Raw genomic sequence first — 19200 nt, forward strand, 5'->3', positions numbered from 1 at the left:
GTCTTTGACCAGCAGAGGCACCCAAAACATTATTCCAAAACAAAAAAGCTGTAAACCAGTAATTACAATGTATTTGTGTAGGTATAGTAAATACATAAACTCAACTACCCACGTTCTGTCCCATCTGCAGTCTAACAAATGGACTATTTGGTGCCTAATCACCACATTTCAGAGAGCACAATTGGGACCATCCACAATATACCATACTTTTGATGGATCTGCGATTCAAGCCGTGACAAATAATGGAAAAATACATGGATTCCAGGGACTGAAAGGGCCTGTTCCCGTAGACTATTCTATTTGTGTATTATGTACTGTTCTTTTTTTGACGAATTGGTGACCTGAGGTTTGTGTGCTAATGCTGTCAATAGCCAGATTTAAAAAGTGTTGCAGTAGTGAGTTAATAGCCCCCTCGATAAAATAATAAAGAGCGATCACCGTTCTTTTATTCCTCATTTTTCTTTTCTTGAACTAATACCCTGTGAAAATAAACTCCAGGAGATAATAGAATTTGGCTGCTTCCCCAATCCTACTACGTTCATTATGGTTGAAGGCAATTCCATCAAAAACCTCTGTTTTCTATGTATCAATTGTTTATTAGGTCATTTTTATAAACAGTGCAGATTAATCTTAGAAAACGGCGGCCATGTCTTCAAGAAGACTTTCCAGGAATATAGACTAGTCCCCTGACCCCCCTCCCCATCTCGGAACTTCTGTAATGATCATTCCATTCAGTGTATTGAGCTCTTTCTCACCATTATTGGGTTACTACCATTAATTTGATTAGGTGTGATCACATGAATGCCTGAAGACAGACTTTCCCCTGCTCCTTTTTGTGGGAGAAAGTTTGTCCTTAATGAAGGAATAAAATATCATGATTTTCTGTCTCAAGTAGCAGACAGTCAAAGTAAATTATGTACATTAGGTTTCTCTGACACCACAGAGAAAGGGTCTGCACAAGCTTTAGGTCCATTCCAACATGGTTCATAGCGTGCATAGTAAATTCACACTGAATACTGTAAGAAGATAAGGAGCCCACGCTGATCTGAGTCAGAACCACAATGCATGCGATTTCAACATGAGGAGTGAATGTACAGGAAGCACAGAGCTACACAACAATGTGGATATTTGCTATCGCTAGCCTATTATCTAGAAGATCAGAAAGGAAGTAAATGGTACTTTTTGTCATTTATGAACACCAGTTCCTTTTCCATATTGTATCGACGCATTGCATCTTTGACATCTAAGGCACCACTGAATGCTAAAATGTAAGATTAGTTAGTGAATTTTTTTCTGTTTTGAAATGTGAAAATAAATCATGAGTATTTACTTTATTTCATACAGAAATGAGCATTGTATCTACTTTTCTACGGGAAGCTTGCTTTCTGGATAGCCATGCAGACATAGTTAAACGTGTAAGTATAATTATTTACATAAGTCTGTTTTTAGTCCTTGTTTTGGTGCAGTAAAATGAAATATTACATATGGAAAGAATATTATTCAGCAACGTTAATGCCCATTGATAAATTGATGCATGCCATTTATATTAGCTCCAGTTGTCTAAGTTGTTTGGATCATAACTTACATTGCAAAAGGACATAGTTACAAGGTACTATGAGTGTCCTTCGCAGAAATAAAACTGGTATAACAATTACAGGACACACAGGGTTTCAGGCTGTTCAGGTTTTAGGTTTTCTCAACAGCATACCTTTTCAGAAATTCTCAGTCTGTCTTTAGTATAGTAGCTAATAGTCAAAGGCCTTCTTCCCACTTGAATGTAAAGGTGTTCAATGGTTTTAGTGTTCTCAAATAAAGAAATTAAACTATTAATCCACAGTTTTCTCATCTGAGGAAGTTTAATTTATTTCTTATTTATTTAAGAAGTTTTATATAGCGTTGTCCTGACCCGAGGGTATTGGAGCACTTTACAACAGTTACAATACAGAGAATCACAAAATACAGTAATAGTGTAGGTCAATTGGCGACGAGTTCAGATATGAGTCTTGCGGACATAGAGTCGAAGCTGTGAGAGGTGTCTGCTTCCACGCTCCGGCTGTTCCCTAGGGAGCAGTCGAGGAATAGGACTTTGAGCTCACTTTTGAATTTTGCAGAGGGAGTAGTTCTGATGTGGGGGGGGGGGGAATAGAGTTCCAGATTTTGGGTGCGCTCCCGGCGAAGGATCGAGACGCAGTTTTTTGCTTTGAGTTTTCAGCGGAATGAGTAGAAGAGAGTTTGAGCTTCTAAGGTTCCTGGTCCGACCGGGTTTTTTGTGTTCGGCCGCCAAATATTCGGGTTTGCCGGTGTGCAAGGCTTTGTGTGTGAGGCAGGCTGTTCTGAAGCTAGCCCGCATTTCCACTGGGAGCCACTTAAGTTCTCTGAGTGCCGGAGAAATGTGATCAAATTTCTTGATTTCGGGAACCATTCTGGCTGACGCGTTGAGCGTTGTTTTGAGGGGAGCAGGATGTGATTTTGCTAATCCTGAGAGGACTGCATTCCCATAGTCTAGTCTTGACAACATCCGTGCTTGGGTGGCCTGTTTGAGATCATTGGGTGGGATGAAAGGTTTAATTTTGTTCAGTAGTTTTAGGTTAAGGAAGGCACTCTTAGCTGAGTTCTTGATGTGTGAGGTCATGTCCAGTTTCGGGTCCAGTGTGATACCTAGTGATTTGACAGTCAGCCAGGGTGAGTTTCCCGTTGAGTGCATCAATAGCTTTTAGCCATTCATTAATTTGGGGGTTCTCCTCTTTGTTCAAGATGAGGAGAATTTCGGTTTTTATCAGGATTTAGTTTAAGGTGGTTGCTAGACAGCCAGTGTTTGACGTCTTTCAGTATGTCATTGAGTCTTTGGATGACCTTGCTGGAGGAGGTTTCCAGGTAGATCTGCATAAAGATGAAAGCGGATGTTGGCTTTTTTGAGTAGTTTGGTGAGGGTTCAATGTAAATGTTGTAAAGTTACGGGGAGAGCACTGAACCTTGCGGGATTCCTTTGTGGACTGGATGCAGGTCGGACGCAAAGTTTTTGATTCTTTGGGTGCGGTTGTGTAGGAAGGATGAGAACCATTCGAGGACCATCTTGCCAAGTCTGGCTCTTTCTTTGAGAGCCTTAATGAGAAGTTTTTCGTCTACCATGTCGAAAGCTGCCGATAGGTCTAGGAGAATGAGGAGGCAGTAGTGGTCTGAGTCGAATAATTAGTGGATATCGTCAATGATGTCGATGATGTTGAGGATCGCGGTTTCAGTGCTGCATCCTTTTCTAAAGCCAAACTGATGGGAGTCAAGGAGGTCGATGTTGTCCAGGTGTTGGGTTAGTTGTTGGAGTATGCATCTTTCTAGGATTTTGGAAAGAAGAGGAAGGTTGGAGACTGGTCTAAAGTTGTTCAAATCCCTTATGTCCAGGCCGGGTTTTTTTCAGCAGTGGCGTGACTTGCCCCACTTTAAGGCAATCTGGAACGACTCCATTTTTTCAAGGAGCTATTGATGATTGTGCACCAGTGCTAGGGAGAGTTTCAGTTTTGGGGTCAGTGGGGGGGAGGGTGGTCTAGGGCGTGAGAAGAGGTTTTGGAGGTGGAGATAAGTTTGACTATCTCAGCTTCTTGAATGGGGTGGAAGATTAGCCAGGATTTGTTGGGGTGTGGGAGCATTATCAAACGCCCACGCCATGCTGCTCTTTGTGCGTGGGGGGTGGGTGCTGTTGGTGTCGAGTGAGAGTTCGATCTTGTCATTAAGGAAGTTGGCGCAACGTTCCTTGGACGCTTGTATTGAGGATGTAGCAGGCTTTGAGATTTGTTGCCTGATGCTGTTATAGAGCTCCTTGGGTCTATTTTTTTGCACTGTCCAGCGCGGAGCAAAAACGTGGATTTTTTATTTTTTTATCTTGATATGATGTACTTCTGCGGGCTATTCTGAGTTGTTCGCGGAGGGTAGTAGGATTATTCGTCCAGCGTCTTTCAGTGGCTCTTGGTGTCGGTGTTGAACCATGATCTGGATGGAATGGCTCGGCTTTTTTTTTTTTTTTTTTTTTTTAGTTTCAAGGGGGCTAGTTGGTCAAGCATGGTCACCATATTTGAATTGTAGAGCGAGGTGAGTTTGGTTGTGGTGAGGTGGTCGTTGGCACTGGGGAGGAGAGAGCTTATCCTTTCTTCAAGGGTGACGAGGGGGGATCTGGGTGAGGTTTCTGCCCCATTTGGTTTCTGGTTAAAATGGAATAGAATCATGTGATGGTCCGACCAGTCAACTGGCAGTATGTTGAGCGATAATGGCATCCAAGTTTGCTCCTTTATTGTGGGTTTCTTCTGAGCAGTTCTGAGAAGTTGTTGTCACAGAGAAAGTTGGATAGCATTTAAATTAACTGGTTATTCGCTTCATTCCAGAGAAGGTTTAGGTCACCAAGAATTAGGTTGTTAGCGTCCCTGAGTGCGCAGTGAGCAATCAGGTCGGACAAGTGCTCCCCGAATGCGGAGGTGTTACCTGGAGGGTGATATAGAAGGTGGCAGAGGATTGCTCCATTGTCCGTAGTCTTGATATTGGTGGTAAGACATTCAAAGGTGTTGTATTTGCAAGAGTCCATTTCCATGATTGCGATGTTGTCCTTGTTTATAATAGCTACACCTTCCCCTCGTTGGTCTTTTCTGTCTTTGTTGATAATCGTAAAACCTGGGAGCACAAGCATGTCGAAGCATGGTGCGGAGAGGTCATTGAGCCACGTCTCCGTGATGAACACAATATCTATGTCCTGCGAGAGGATGGCTTCTGCTTGCTCAGTTGCATGCACAGAGGCTGAGCTGCAGTTAATGAGCATGCAGTTGGTGGAAAGCTTTTTCGCTGTGGTTTATTTCCAGGGGGGCCCGAGGTACGGTGGTGAGGAAGGGAAGGGGTCGGGGGGGGGGTAGGGGGGTTTTGGGAGGGGGTAGTCTCTTCTGAAACCCGTGATCACTTGGATCTTGGATTTAGGGGAGTCTGTAGGGGGGAGTCGTATGTTGAGGCTAGATCGGTCACTTCTTCAGGTGACATTGCGTATTTGTATCTTGTGGGTCTTAGTGTCTGGATCTTGGTGTCGGTACTTAAGAGTCTCTGTAACCTAGGCATGGGAGGCTTTGGTTCCTAAGGGATTCTGTGACTGGAACTCAATGTCCTTTCTAGAGGGTCTCTTTGATCGAGTCACTGGGGTCGCTAAGGGCCCGTAAGGGTGTTTTGGATGATTGGAGCTGGTCAGGGTGATTAATATTTTCTGGTCTAACCTTGCACATTTTATCTAATGTTTCAATGGATATGGGCTCTGCCTAACTTCTGTGCCCTTTATCTAACCACCTTTAAATTTCACAAGGTTGCTACTCTTCTTTTAAGTGAGAAGGTGCAAGTGTGAGATGTGCCTTAGAGGGTGATTGTGTCCCACTCTCCCTGAAGGACAGAGTATTATATAGGGAAATGAAGGAACCACCCCTCTTCCAGTGCTTCTCAATTGGTTGGTGGGTGGTTTGGCCTGGCCCCAAATCCTTAAGTTGGCTGACTGGTCACTACAGCCCGATCTGCTTTAAATAGTGCATCTAACCTCTCCTGTTTTGGTGGTAGTCGGCATGGCTATTTTGTCCAATGATTTTAACTGGCAAGTCCTTGTGGCACTGATGGTCTCCTCCCAAACTGATTGTCACACTACGATCTTTGGAGACCCGATACATTGGGTATCGGACCCAAGATAGTAAAGCGGTGTGAGTGACCTATACCAACATACAGCCAGTCTCATGTGATGTGAGAGACTTTAGATCACAAACCCTCCCAATATTTCATATACTTAAAGGGATGTCCTTGTTTAAAGACACGTTTAGAGAAATTTGATTGGGAAATTTGTGTGATGTATTTTTGTTGACAAACTGCCTGAATTGTGCTAAAGATGAAATGACTTGCATCGATTTGTAAAAGAGTAAAAAAAAAAAAATCAAAAAAAATCATTGTAATGGAAAATCAACCCTAGAATATTTTCTTCATTTATAGGGGCATAATATTAACAAATCTTTGTAAAATATAACCAATCCACTGTGTGTAAGAACCCTAACACTAGGTGAAAAGTTAGTGCCCCCAAGCTTTAATGTTTGTAATGGGCATGCTCCTATAAAACGGCGAGTCAGGAATCATCGTCTTCACCTTATTAACCCAGGCTGAGCTCAAGACTAAGTTAGACTGGCTGGGAGAGGAGGGATAAGGATCAACCATTCAAAAAGTGACACGGATACAAAGGTCCACACAAGTTTATTAAGAAAAATCAAAAGTAGCCCAGGTGAAACTTTTACATGTTCTTGCATTACCTCTGGGATGTGAACGTCTTGTCCTCTGTATTGCCTGAGAAAATTAATCTGCTTGCACCAGAAGGATTTTCTCTTAAAAAAAATTAAATAAAAATCATAATGCGGACGACTAATTTCCTTTGCACCCTGAAATTCTTCCTTTTTATTTTCTTCAGCTACTTTGATCTCCACAAATTAGAAGTTGAACCAGTCCGTTGGTGGTTTCACTTTGATCAGTGCTGGAGGGGGGTGGGGGCATTACTTTACCAGCCCCATAGCATTCCTAAAGATGGGAGAGGCAACACTTGGGAGACCGGAGCGGATCCCTGCTCAGCAATACCCTGTGACTGTAATGCCCAAGCAGGGATCTACCACACTAGACTGCAGGGAAATGTTTGTTAGGGACAAAACAGCCCTTCTGGGGTGGACTGTTCTCCCCCCCCCCCCCCTGCCTTCCACCCTCTCTCCAAGGACACTGCTATCTTTCTGCCTGGATTGGTGGGGGGGTTGTGAGGCACAAAGCCTACTAACCACCAGAGAGCAGGGATCTCCCCGATTGAGGGTTTAACCCCCAATCTGTCCTCCCCAAGTAGAAAGGCCACTAGGTGGCAAGGGAAATTAGGGGTGTTGTGGCCCACCCGGGCATCGGGCCGTGACCTTGCCCCAGAACTGACCACAATCTTCCGGCCTTCCCCCTCCTCAGACTACCCTGGGGATAGATTGAAGAGGTGTACCCTTTATCCGCCTCCAGAGGCGGAGAGCCTACTAGACTCCAGGGAGAAATGAAATCGGGGGGGGGGCACCCAGACATCATGCCTTGCACCCCCAAACAGGCCCAACAGTCTCATTCCTCCCTGGGGCCTAGGGTATAACAAGCCTCATGGTAGGTAACGGGGAAATCTGGATTCATTTTTTTGTAGTTTTGACATAGAAGCTACCAGAGAGGGATCCATCCAAATTTTCTCACTTGCACTGGTGAATGGTTGCATTATTCCAGCTTTGGGTCAGCTATCGAATGGGGAACCCTATGGCCCTTGGACTTTCTGAAACCTAGAGACTCAGATAAATTCATGGTGTTGGCTTGTATGGATCCCTCTGTTTGATTACCTAAAATGCCCTGCAAACATCATACTTTGGATAGGTACATGCATTTGCCTACATCTTAGTGAGGAAAGTTCCAGAATTTATTCTCATCCCATCAAGAACTGGTGAAACTTGATTATCTACTTCCCACGTGTAGGAGGTTGGCTCAGTTTATGGTGTTCACTTAAGTGTAGCACCTTTCACTAATCCAGGCAAACCTTATGGTGATTTTAGTGGTCTTTGATAACCTTTGAAAGCTCTCAAAGCGGTACATGTGGAGAGCAGCCTTTGGGCTTATCTGAAGGAGTATTAAGCAGCTTGTTTTACCAGGTTAATCTTGTAGTGTAGGTTAAACGAAAGAACCACATAGTGGATATATAAAAATGTCTAGTTATTACACAACACTCACTAACACATTGGTATATCTCCTACCCGGAGATATAAACACACATACACAATAATACTTCTGTAAGGTAAATAAAACAAAATACAGTAGTCTCCAGGGGGACTACCAACCCATATATAAAAGTGGAATGCTAACTGCGCCCAAAGTTGGGACTTGGACCAAGAGACTCAAAGGAGCTAGGGACACCAGGAACCACCCAAGGTAAGTATCCAGGAACCACATGGGTGTGTGCAGAGTGGAAACACCACCTTATGTACAATAGCACTCACTAGGGAAGTCGTGTTGGCAGACCCTTCCCAGTGGACCCTGAAGAAACCCTGTGAAGGACAGAAGGTTGGAGAGTCACCCCACCAGTGGATACCCCAGTAACCAGGATACCTACACCAGGGAAGCCAGGGGCATAGGTGGGAATTGATGTTGGAAACCATCTTAGACCACAGTGGAGGACTCCAGGAAAGATGCTGCTGTAGAAGACTGTGCAAGAGTCTGTGGAATCCAAGGGTGGATTCTTGAAGAGGAATCTCTGTAAGCAGAGGGAACAGAGTCTATGCCACTTGGAGATGACCAGGAGGCACGGAAGAGCAATGCCCACTGATTTCGGATGGTTCAGAAGTGTTGACGGTGACCTTGTCGCTGCAGCTGTGTGGGCCAGGTGACAGAGTAAGACCAGGAACCGTGCACGAGCTGTCCCATGTCAGAAGTTGAGAACCAGAGTGTTGGTGTCCAGCGGCAGCACCACAAAGCCTTTGCAGCTACAACTGGCGTGGAGAGCAAAGGAGGAGCAAGGGCCAAGGGACTCAGCATAAGCAGGCTCATCTGAGTAGGCCCACAGCCAGCAGGGGAGCCCACTGAAGCAGGAGAGGACCCCCTGGAAGACCCACAGGCTAAAGACACAGGAGTTACAAGAGGACTTTGGGCAGCTCACCAAGAAGGAAGGCCCACAGTGCAGAGGATGCACTGAGGACGATGTACTTGGCAAGAAGAGGTGCTGGGGTTCTTGTAGGCCGAAGATCTCTGGAGTGCAGAGACAACAAGCCTTTGCAACGGCAAGTCGATGTAGTGCACCAGGGTTTGCTCCCAGCATTTCTGAGAAGGAATACTGCCCTTAAAATTGTAGAGAGAATAAGTTGGGTCTTGGGAGTTGCAGAACCACCACCTGTGTTGCTCACCCTTTCGAAGTTTGTGGGATGTCAGGAGCAGCAGACGGTCAGCTTCGTTGCAGTGCTTGCAGATGTGAGAGTGACTCCTTCACTCCAAGGGAGATTACTTTGTGTGTCCTTGATGCCTACAGGTTGGAAGATCCTGGAAGAAGCACAGATACCGATAGACTTGCAGAATAGTGGGACCAGGAGCAGCAGGAGTCGTCTTTGATGCCGTCTCGGTTCCAGGTAAAGTCTAGCGAAGTCCAAGTGTCCAGACGGTGGAAGAGTGATGTGGTTTCGGGCTTGAGTCTTGTACCACGACAAATCAGAGGACCCACCCATAGGCAAGTCCTTAAGTACCCTAAGGGAAGGGTTGGAACAACTAGTGTCCCTCCCAGAGGAGATGCTGGACAGAGGGGAGGATACTCCCATGTCCTTTGCCCAGTTGCGCTCCAGAGCGGGAGACCAGGGCTCCCCTGAACTGGTTCAAAAACTAGTATGCAAGGAGGGCACCAAATATGACCTTCAAAGCATTCTGGTGGTGCTGGCAAGTGCCCCCTCCCCAGCCAAATACACCAAGTCCTGTCCAGGAGGTGGTCACATCTCCCTGTAACATGAAACCTTTTGTTCTACCTTCCCCTGCTCGAGTTTGCCTCCGCAGAAGAAGGGCAGAATTCTCTGTGGAATGCAGCAGCACTAGCTTGCTGTCAGACCCTGAAAGGCTGGTACTGGTAGTACAGGAGGGGGGGTACTCTACGTAAGTCCCCAATACATGGGATCATGCGTCCAATACTGGAATCTGTGTTGGGGTATGATTCTAACATATTTGACACCTAACCTGACTAGGTTCCGTGCAGCCACTGCATAGTTGGACATCTCGCAATGACTGATGTCCACTATGCGTATTAAAATGACTGACCTCACAAAGCCTAGAGAATCTACTCCGGGGTATGTAGGGATGTCCTGCTCATGCAGGGGCACCCTCATACTTATAACCAAGTACCCTGCCGTCAGGACTAAAAGGCCTGCCATAAGGGTGACTTATAGGTTTTAAGTGCAGTGAGCTCTGGTATAAGCAAACTCACACAGGCTGCAATGGCAGGCCTTTAGTCCGTTTGAGTGGTCTCATGGGTGGCACAATACATGCTGTCACCCATGGGAAATGCCTGGTGTACGAATGCCCTGGGTAACTTAGTACCATATACTAGGGCCTTACAAGGGTACACCAGTAGCAATTGTGGATGTACAGAAGTACTTACCATGGTCAATTTAGGGAGAAAGCACAGTGACTGGGGTCCTGATTAGTAAGATCCCAGTCAGACTAGTCAAAAACATACTGACACCAAGCAAAATGTGTGGGGTTACCATGAAAGCAGATCCTACTTTCCTACACCCCCTTATACGAAAATAGTTTTCACCCATTGAGGAATGGCCTGGATGCATCCAACCCAATCAAAAGTGTAGCCTTGACTCTTCAGATACTTTTTCTTGGACTAAAGGTTCATCTGCCCTACCATTTCATCGTGCTTTGAAGGTTTGCACTGGTGTTTTGGGAAATGTGTAAGTTAAGCTCAGGGATATGCCTTTCTTTAGAAGATTGACTATTGGAGATGGCTGATTCCTCCTTGAAACACTTCAAGAACAGCAGGGCTCCTACCCTGGCATCCTCCATATGACTATTCCACAAACAATATCGGGAAGACTGTTCAGTCTTATCAAAGGCAGCCTTCTTATCCTTTTCAAATGTCACAGCAGCTAATCTTCTCCTTTGGGGGCTTGAGTGAATCTAGGAGGCATCACCAGTAGTTTATCTAGTCCCTAACATCCTCCACGCTCTGCTACTTCAAGGCTCCCTGACTTCTCCACCCATGACATCACCTTCCAGTGGAAGTATGGGTCTTCCAGTTTGCCGTACTTGGGTAGTAAATCATGAGATGGCTGAATCCTCTAGCTGATCTGCTGAGACTACTCCTTTCATTACTTATCCTCCAGACCAAGTTCCTGTACTTAACATTGTGTTCACTGGCTCACACCTCAATCGTGAGGAAGACGTTGTTGCCTTGCTGAACAAGAGGACCATAGGTGTCGTACCTCTGGAAGACAACTGGCTGGTAAATATAACCGCGTTATCACTGTCCAGAACCATCTCCAGTGGATGATGACTCCTCATGACCTAGACTTCACCATCAGTGTCCAGAAATCTTGCCTCTGTCCCACACAGAGACCAATCATTATTTGTGTGGTGCTACAACCCTCCTTAGACCCTTACACACTACTTAGTTGATCAAGGATGGGTGATATTTTGTAGGTGCCCCCACTGTAGACCAGATCCCATTCTTACAGGTCCTGAGCCTGCTAAGCCGCTTAGTCTTGTGTATCCTGTTGGTGCCTCACGCTGGGTGGAGGATGAGAGAACTGAGCAGGCAGTAGCTGCAACACCAAGGAATTATCCTGCCTTGGGTGTGGATCTTTCACTCTGTGCACAAAGAAACTTCATATGTTGGTGGACCTCTTCCACCTTCTGAAGAATGGACTATTTAGTCCTCCAAAGGCTCAGGTAATCATGGTTGCAGATGCCTCCTCGGAACTGGAACTGCCCCTCTGGCGTTGAAAACGCAGACCTCTCTTTGGCCCCATCAGTTAAGGCAATCTTCCAGTACCCAGAAGTTAAATCCAACGTACTGAGGTAGTTGGCAGCTCCCAACCGATCCACAAGCTCATAAGCTCTGGGGATGGGGTGTGCGTCAGTCTTCGTGACCGCATTGAGCCCACGGTAGTCCACACAAAACCTAAGCTCTGGAGTGGCACCTGGCGCAGCAGCTTTTGGTACAAGTACCACTGGGCTAGCCCAGGGGCTGCTGGAGGGCTCAATCACCCCTAGTTCCAACATCTTAGAAACCTCCTTCTTGATGCTGGCCCTGACCTTGTCAGCCACCCGGTAAAACTTTTGTTTCACAGGCATGCTATCTCCCGTGTCCACATCATGGACACACCAGTTGGTGATACCGGGGGTCAGGGAGAACAGAGATGCAAACTGACCCAACACATGGCGACGGTCCCTCTGCTGTTCTGGGGTCAGGGTGGGCGAGAGGACCACTCCATCCACTGACCCATCTTGCTCCTTAGCTTCCATGAGGTCAGGAAGAGGATCCCTGCATCTGTAGCAAGTAGCATAGGTATTTCAGACCTCTCAAAATGGGGTTTGAGGCGGTTCACATGTAGGACCCTCATGGGGTTCCTGGGAGACCGCAAGTTGACCAGGTAGGTCACTTCACTCTTGCGCTCCACCACCTCATATGGCCCAGTCCACTTGTCTTGGAGCGCGCAAGGCTCCACTGGTGCCATCACCCACACCATTTGCCCAGGTTTAAATTCCACCAGAATGGTATGCTGGTCATACCACCTCTTCATCTCATCCTGGCTGGCTTCCAGGTTTGCCTGAGCGAGTGTCCTGAAGCACTGTGTCTGGTTGCAGATGGCCAGCACATAGCTGAACACATCCTGGGGGGTTTTCCCAGGGGATTTCTCCCAACCCTCCTTCACCAGACTGAGAGGTCCTCTAACAGGGTGCCCGTACTAAAGCTCAAAGGGACTGAACCCTAGAGACTTTTGTGGTACCTCCCTGTAGGCAAATAATAGGCATGGCAAAAAGACGTGCCACTTCCGTCTCATGGGCTCTGTTAGCCCCATGATCATGCCCTTCAGGGTCCGGTTGAACCTTTCAACCAACCCATTTCCTTGAGGGTATTAAGGAGTGGTGAACTTATAAGTTACCCCACACTCCTCCCACAGAGACTTCATATACCTGGAGATGAAGTTGGTACCATGGTCAGATACCACCTCTCTGGGGAAACCCACGCGGGAAAAGATCCCCATCAACGCACGGCCCACCACCGGGGCTGTGGTTGTCCTGAGAGGGATAGCCACCGGGTGGCATGATCCACCAGGACCAGGATGAACCTGTTGCCAAAGGCTGTCCTGGGGTCCAGTGGCCCCACAATATCTATCCCCACCCGCTCGAAAGGGGTGTTCACTACAGGAAAGGGCTGGAGAGGGCCTTTGCACTTCCCTCCAGCCTTGCCACTTGCCTGGCAAGTCTGGCATGATCTACAAAAGGAACCGACGTCCGTCTTCATCCCGGGCCAGTAAAAGTGGGTGGCAAGCCTTTGTCGGGTCTTGTCCTGCCCGAGATGTCCTGCAAGAGGCACGTCGTGAGCCAGACCCAGTAGGAAGTCTCTGAACCCTGCGGGTACCACCAGGGTACGTGATCCACTGGGTTCAGCAAACCTAGGCTCCCTGTACAACAAGTCATTCTCCCAGTAGAGAAAGAAGTTCTTTGGATCAGCACCTGCTGCCTGGTCTGCAGCCTGGTGCCGCAGACCTTCAAGAGTAGGGCATGTCTTCTGCGCTCGGCAGAACTCCTCTCTGGAGGGACCACCCTCTTGCTGCCAATGGGTCAGCTCATGTATGTCTCCCAGCTCAGCTACCTGTTCCCCTGTAGGCTCCAGGGCATCCCCCTCAGGGTCTGCTCCTTCCTGGACCGTGGGAACAGCGGGGATGGACGCACCACGCCCCTTGCCCTTCCCCTTTCTTGCAGGGACCTGGGCCACTGTTTCAGGCTCCAGGTCTGCTTCACAACCCTGTCTGGCTGCCATGGACCGAGTGGTCACACAGACCCACTCAGGCAAACCCAACATCTCCAAATGAGCCTGGCGTTCCACCTCCTTCCATGGGGAACTCTCCAGGTCATTACCTAGCAGACAGTCTACCGGCATGGATTGACTCACAACGACTCTGAGAGGCCCTGAGACCTCCCCCCCCCCCCCCCCCCCCCCCCCCCCAACCAAAGGGAACATGTGCTACCTTGCAAAGGCGCACGGAGTTGTCAGCTGACACTACAGTGTGAAGTACATCGGCAATGATCAGCTCCTCAGGGACCCACTGACACCTGACCGAAGTCACACTGGCTCCAGTGTCCCTGAGAGCCTCCACCCTCTTTCCATTGATGGTCACCCACTGCCTGTACTTCTTAGTGTTATCAGGGACAGGGGTTTCCCGGACCATCTCTGTGTCTACTAAAGAGACAAGGGACATAACTGCTAATCCCTCCAAATCACTAGAAATTAAATCCCCACCAAAAGCTACACTAGCTATACCCGGTGTTGGAGCACCAGAGGGTGCCTGGGATTTCTTGGGACACACAGGGGATTTGTGACCCAATTCCTGACAGTGATAACACTTAATGGGACCCCTGTTATCCGACCTGCCCTTAGGGGGCCAGGTTGGTTTGGGTTTTGACTTGGGGGGGGGGGGGGGGGGGGGGGGGCTGGGACTCGTTACCCTGGGAACTGTTTTGGGGCCCTTGTGAGAACTCCTTTTGGTTACCCTTTTCCCCCCACTCTTCTGCTGGGGACCCTGCCCACCTTTGGCTGTGGTACCCACAAAACCCCTATGGACCCTGGTACTGACCCAGCGGTCCGCCTCCTGTGCAAGCTCAAGGGGATCAGTAAGCTTGCGGTCTAAAAGATGCTGGCTCAGCTCTGGAACACATATACTACTCAAGTGCTCCCAAATGATCAAATTCAACAACCCCTTATAATCATTCACCTTGCTGCCCTTTATCCAACCTTCCAGTGCACGTGAGAACAGATTCACACATTCCACACAAGTCTGGGACCCCTCCCTCCTGGAGTTCCTGAACTGTACCCTGTACTGTTCTGGGGTTAGCCCAAACCTGAGGCATAAGGCCTCCTTCATATGGGGATAGGTCAGGTTACCGGCTGCTTCCAAGGGCTCTAGAGCACTCCTCCATGAGGCCTCAAAATGCTTCCACAGACCTGCACCCCAATCTTCTTCAGGCACTCTATGCATTTTACAAGAAATCTCATAGGCAGAAAAACACCCATAGATATCATCACACACTCTGTAACTCTGAACCACATCCTTGGGGATATATACCTTACCCCCTTTCACTGGCTGTTTGCTGCCACTATTTGAGCCGGTTTCCACCTCTCTGGCTTTGATCTCCAGCTCCTTCATGCTCAACTCATGAGCCAAAAGCAATTTCCTTTCCTCAAAAGCAAGGGCATTCTTCTTCTCCTCCTTTGCCATTTCCATTTTCATTTTCATTACTTCCAGCTCATGTTCTCTGATTCTTTGATTCTCTTGTAACTCCTCTGCTGGGGGGAGACCCCTGCTGGAATGGTGGCTCCCCGCTCCTCTTCCCTTCATTATTATCATCTGCTCCTTCAGCCTCTTTAGCCTCCCACCAGGTTTTCAGAACCTTCTGCAACTTTTCCTTTCTGAAGTTGCTTTTTATGGGACAACCAAAATCCTTGCAGAACTGCTTGAGCTCCTCCACCTTGTATGAATACAAATCCTCAATGGTGAACTCTAGCTCTCCTTCTACACTGGCTGCTTTCTCACTTGGAGCCATGATAATTCAAGACTTACCTCAAAAATAGAACAAAAAATCAACAATCAGCAGTATGTGGCTGTAGGAGAGTAGGGTCTGCTATCCTATGGTCACCCCAAATTTTTGCTTTTTGCTTCACTGGTTTTTGACATATTGAGGCTGTGGGCCTGCTAATCAGACCCCCAGCCTGCTGTTCTCTCTAACTAAATTGACACTATGCACCCTAGGTGCATAACCGATTGGAAGTGGATCACCCTGTGAGCCCCTGTACCAGTGTACACTAGGTACCCAGGGCATTGGTGTATCTAAGGCCTACCAGGGGCTGAAGCATGTATTATGCCACCCCAGGCTTGGCCTAACAAATTTGACACAACTGGCTGATCACTCAGCTGGGGTAAGTTGGTGTAACCACCTCTTACTTAGGTGTAGTATACCTATACCTAACCTTAAATGGGACACATGTTAACCTATAAGTCACTCCTATGGCAGGCCTTAACAATCCTGAAGGCAGAGTGCTTGGTTCCATGTGAGATGGTGCTCTGGCATGAGCTGAGCCTGTCTGCAGTGGTCGGAACAACTTCCTTCTACCGTTTCCAGATATCGTCATACCATATACTCTTAAGTGCATTATGAACCTCATGGTTAAATGCTATCTTTGGTTTGGCTTTATCAAAACATGTCGAGTAAGGTGTCATACGAATTGGAATACTAACCCCTCGCCAATTCTGGCGACGGGGTTAGCATTCCACCCTTCTAGAGGGACACGACATGTACAGTACCTGAAACCCGGGTAAAATCAGACATAGCCTCAGCTTCACAAAATGGATGCTGCCACCACAGACACAAGTCTGCCCTCCTGCTGCTGGGAGTCCTTCCAGCTTGGGAGACGTGGACAAAGGGTTTCCTGCCAGGGGAGGTGCGAGCACCACCCCAGACAGGATTTTGTGTATTGGTCAGGTAGGGCTTGAAAGAAACCAGACATGCCTGAGGCTCACAAGGAGCCTCGGTGCATATGCCAGTTCAATCCGGTCCTGGGGCACACCAGCCCCGGACCTGGGGCGAGCTGGACAAAGGATTGGGGGTGTAACCACCCCCCTTCCTGGTCCCACCCTTAGGGAGGGACCTAGCAGGTAGTCCGGCCCCTAGAATCCGCTTAAAGGTAGGAGCTGTGTCCTAAGACTTCAGACATCCTGGAATCAACTTAACTACAAGAAGACGGGAACTTCGACGCTCTGCCGCACAAAGGACTGAAGAGAATCTCCCCTGTGGTCAGGGAGTGACCACCTTGCTAACGCAAGCACCATCCAGCGAATCAACGTCTGCTTTGCCGCCGCCTCCCGCCGGAACCCGAGCCCAGAGACTGACCAGACCTGGACCTCCAGACCTCTCACCGCCCGATCCACAGTCCCTGAAAAGAAGGAACCCGTGGAGGCACCGAGACACGTAGAGCCAGCCATCTTGAAAAGACCACGACAAGCTGCAAGCGCGACGACCGAGGCTCCCTCCAAGTTGTGCTTTGGGTCCTGAGAAGCCCAACACCTGAGCAGCACCTGCACCAAAGGTGAGCCCTCCAGCATCTCCACGATCTGCGTGGGGCCCCTCTGCATTTTGCTACTCGACGCGCCTAACCGGTTGCTGGCTAGTGGCCATCTTGGCGACGAACTTCAAGAACTACACCGCTGGTCTGGTTGCTCCAGACTGGCCCTTGCTCCCCTCCAAAGGAGCAGTCCCTCTGACCTTGCTGGTCAGAGCCATCAGCCTATTTTCGTTTTCCACAACAATTGCTTTTGCCAAGGCTTGTTTGCTTCGATCAAGTCGCCGACACCGACCACAGCGAGAGCCTGCGTGGGACAGCTCGTGAACCGACTCCTGGACGTCGTTGACCTTCAGGGACCACGTGGCTGCAGAGACAAGCTGTACCTTTCCTCCTGTTTGCACCCGACATCGCCTGGCACCCACCTGGTGCCACGCTGGTCACTGGCTAGTGACTGTGAACACTGTCCCCTCTGCTTACAGGTCTTCTACAACTCCGATCCACCCTGGGATCCACCGCATCTCTTCCGGGCCGACCGCCTGCAGCACCCTTGTCTTCAGGCTCCATTGAACATATAGAAGAAACCCGACGCACTTCGAGACCTATGCACCCGCTTCCTGTGGGTGAGGTAAAGCTGGCACTCCGGTGCCCAAGTGTAGAGTATCATCTCTAGTGTCTGTGTCTCCAATCTTGAGTTCATAGTCCATCCGGAAGATCCTTTTTGCAGTAACTTTGTAACTTTTACGCACCCATTGAAAACCTATGGGAGCTCGCGTGTGACTATTTGCTCTGCACACTCAACCCGTGGACCTCCTGGTCACTAACTAAAGTTAGCTCCTTGTAGGCCCAGCGATTCTAGAGGCCCTAGGCCTTTTCCCTTTTCTGTTCGTGGTACTTATACCACTATTTTAGTATATGGTTCGAGCGGCCACCAGGGCCTATCCATATAAAGTGCAACTTCTGTGTATTCTAACGTATTCTTGTTTAACGATTTGGGCTCCTGTGCTCATAAAGAGTCTAGGGGTTACTTTGAGAAATAAATACATATATATTTTGAATATATATCTGTGTGGTGTCCTTTCATTGGTATAAAAGGGTGTTACATTTGGTAAAACAGCCTGCTTAACACGCTTTAACGAGTTTAGCCTCAAAGACTGCTTAGCCTACGCTACCACTAGGGCAGCTAGTCCGAAAAGGTTGACTTACAACCACAGCATAAGGGTTGCTTGGCATGGTACAAGGTGGTCACTTTAACTAGTGAACATCATATACCAGGCCAACTTCTCACATTGGTGAGCAGCGGTTGGATTTGAGCTTGCTGCGTTTTACCATTGTAATCTCTTGGTTACCAATTGAAAGATCACATAGGTACCTGTAGGTACATATAAAACAAGATAGATATACTTAAGTTCTACTGAACTTAGTTGTTGTAGAGCAAAGGGAGTAGCACACCCTGACTACAACTACTAGATAGGTTTAGTAGGTAAACCCAAGTGTAGGTAGATTGCAACACATCCACCCACACTTAAGAGCAATGGAGGGGGCAGAGGGGTCCAAGGTACCCATCTCTGTCGAGAGTGACCCCCAGAGGGCACCAACTCTCTTTGCTACCCTAAATCAAAATGAGCTCAGGCAGTTGGCAAATATCAGGGGCCTTAAATAGCCCAAGAACCCTACTTCTGCTGAACTCAGGGAGCTTTTACAAGCTGATGAAGATCAGAGAGCTCTCAAGAAAACCTCCCAGTTAGGCCCCTTAGGGACTGGAACAGGAGGCCCCCCTTCTGAAGATGCTACTGAGGTACCCCTTTCCAATAGTCATCCCTTAGATGAGGTTCATACTACAGAGGATGAAAGTGAGAAGGGTACTGATACAGAAGGTAGTGAGGATGAAGGAAGAACTAGCCCAGTGCCAAGTGTTATACGTGGCCCAGCTAACCTAAGGCTACTGGGGACTGACAATGGGATCATCCCATTGGATCTCCCCAGTGGACTTAACCAGGGGCTTGGGAGGCAAAGGAATCACCCAGGTGAATCTAATGCTTCTCATGCCTCTAGAGGCTCTCAAGGTCACTCCAGGAGAAGGATGACCACCCCTCAGAGGAGGGAGCATGAGGCCAGAATGCAGGAAGCCCAGCTGAGGATCAGGAAACAGGAGCTAGAAGTAGCCCTGATGGAGGAGAAACTGAACAAGGCTAGGCAACCTAGAGAGAGTGGGTCTATACCCACTGGTGGCAGCACTGTCCCTAAGGACAGAGATAGGGTCTTTGACAATAGGAACCTGTCCAAGGTTGTGCCCCCCCTACAAAAGTGGGGATATCATCCACAAATGGATAACTGCTCTT

General features: G+C 48.2%; 1 protein-coding gene across 1 annotated transcript in view; it reads left to right on the forward strand.

Moving 5' to 3' along the window:
• Window positions 1–19200, forward strand: part of LOC146866031 (annexin A1-like) — a 106228-nt gene that overhangs the window by 20681 nt on the left and 66347 nt on the right. The window contains exon 2 of the mRNA XM_085633051.1: window positions 1345–1415. Coding sequence (XP_085489177.1) covers window positions 1347–1415 — 69 coding nt within the window. The 5' untranslated portion in view covers window positions 1345–1346. The remainder of the gene's footprint in view (window positions 1–1344; window positions 1416–19200) is intronic.

The sequence above is a fragment of the Triturus cristatus genome, chromosome 2_1 (assembly GCF_964204655.1).
Source record: "Triturus cristatus chromosome 2_1, aTriCri1.1, whole genome shotgun sequence".
NCBI lineage: Eukaryota > Metazoa > Chordata > Amphibia > Caudata > Salamandridae > Triturus > Triturus cristatus.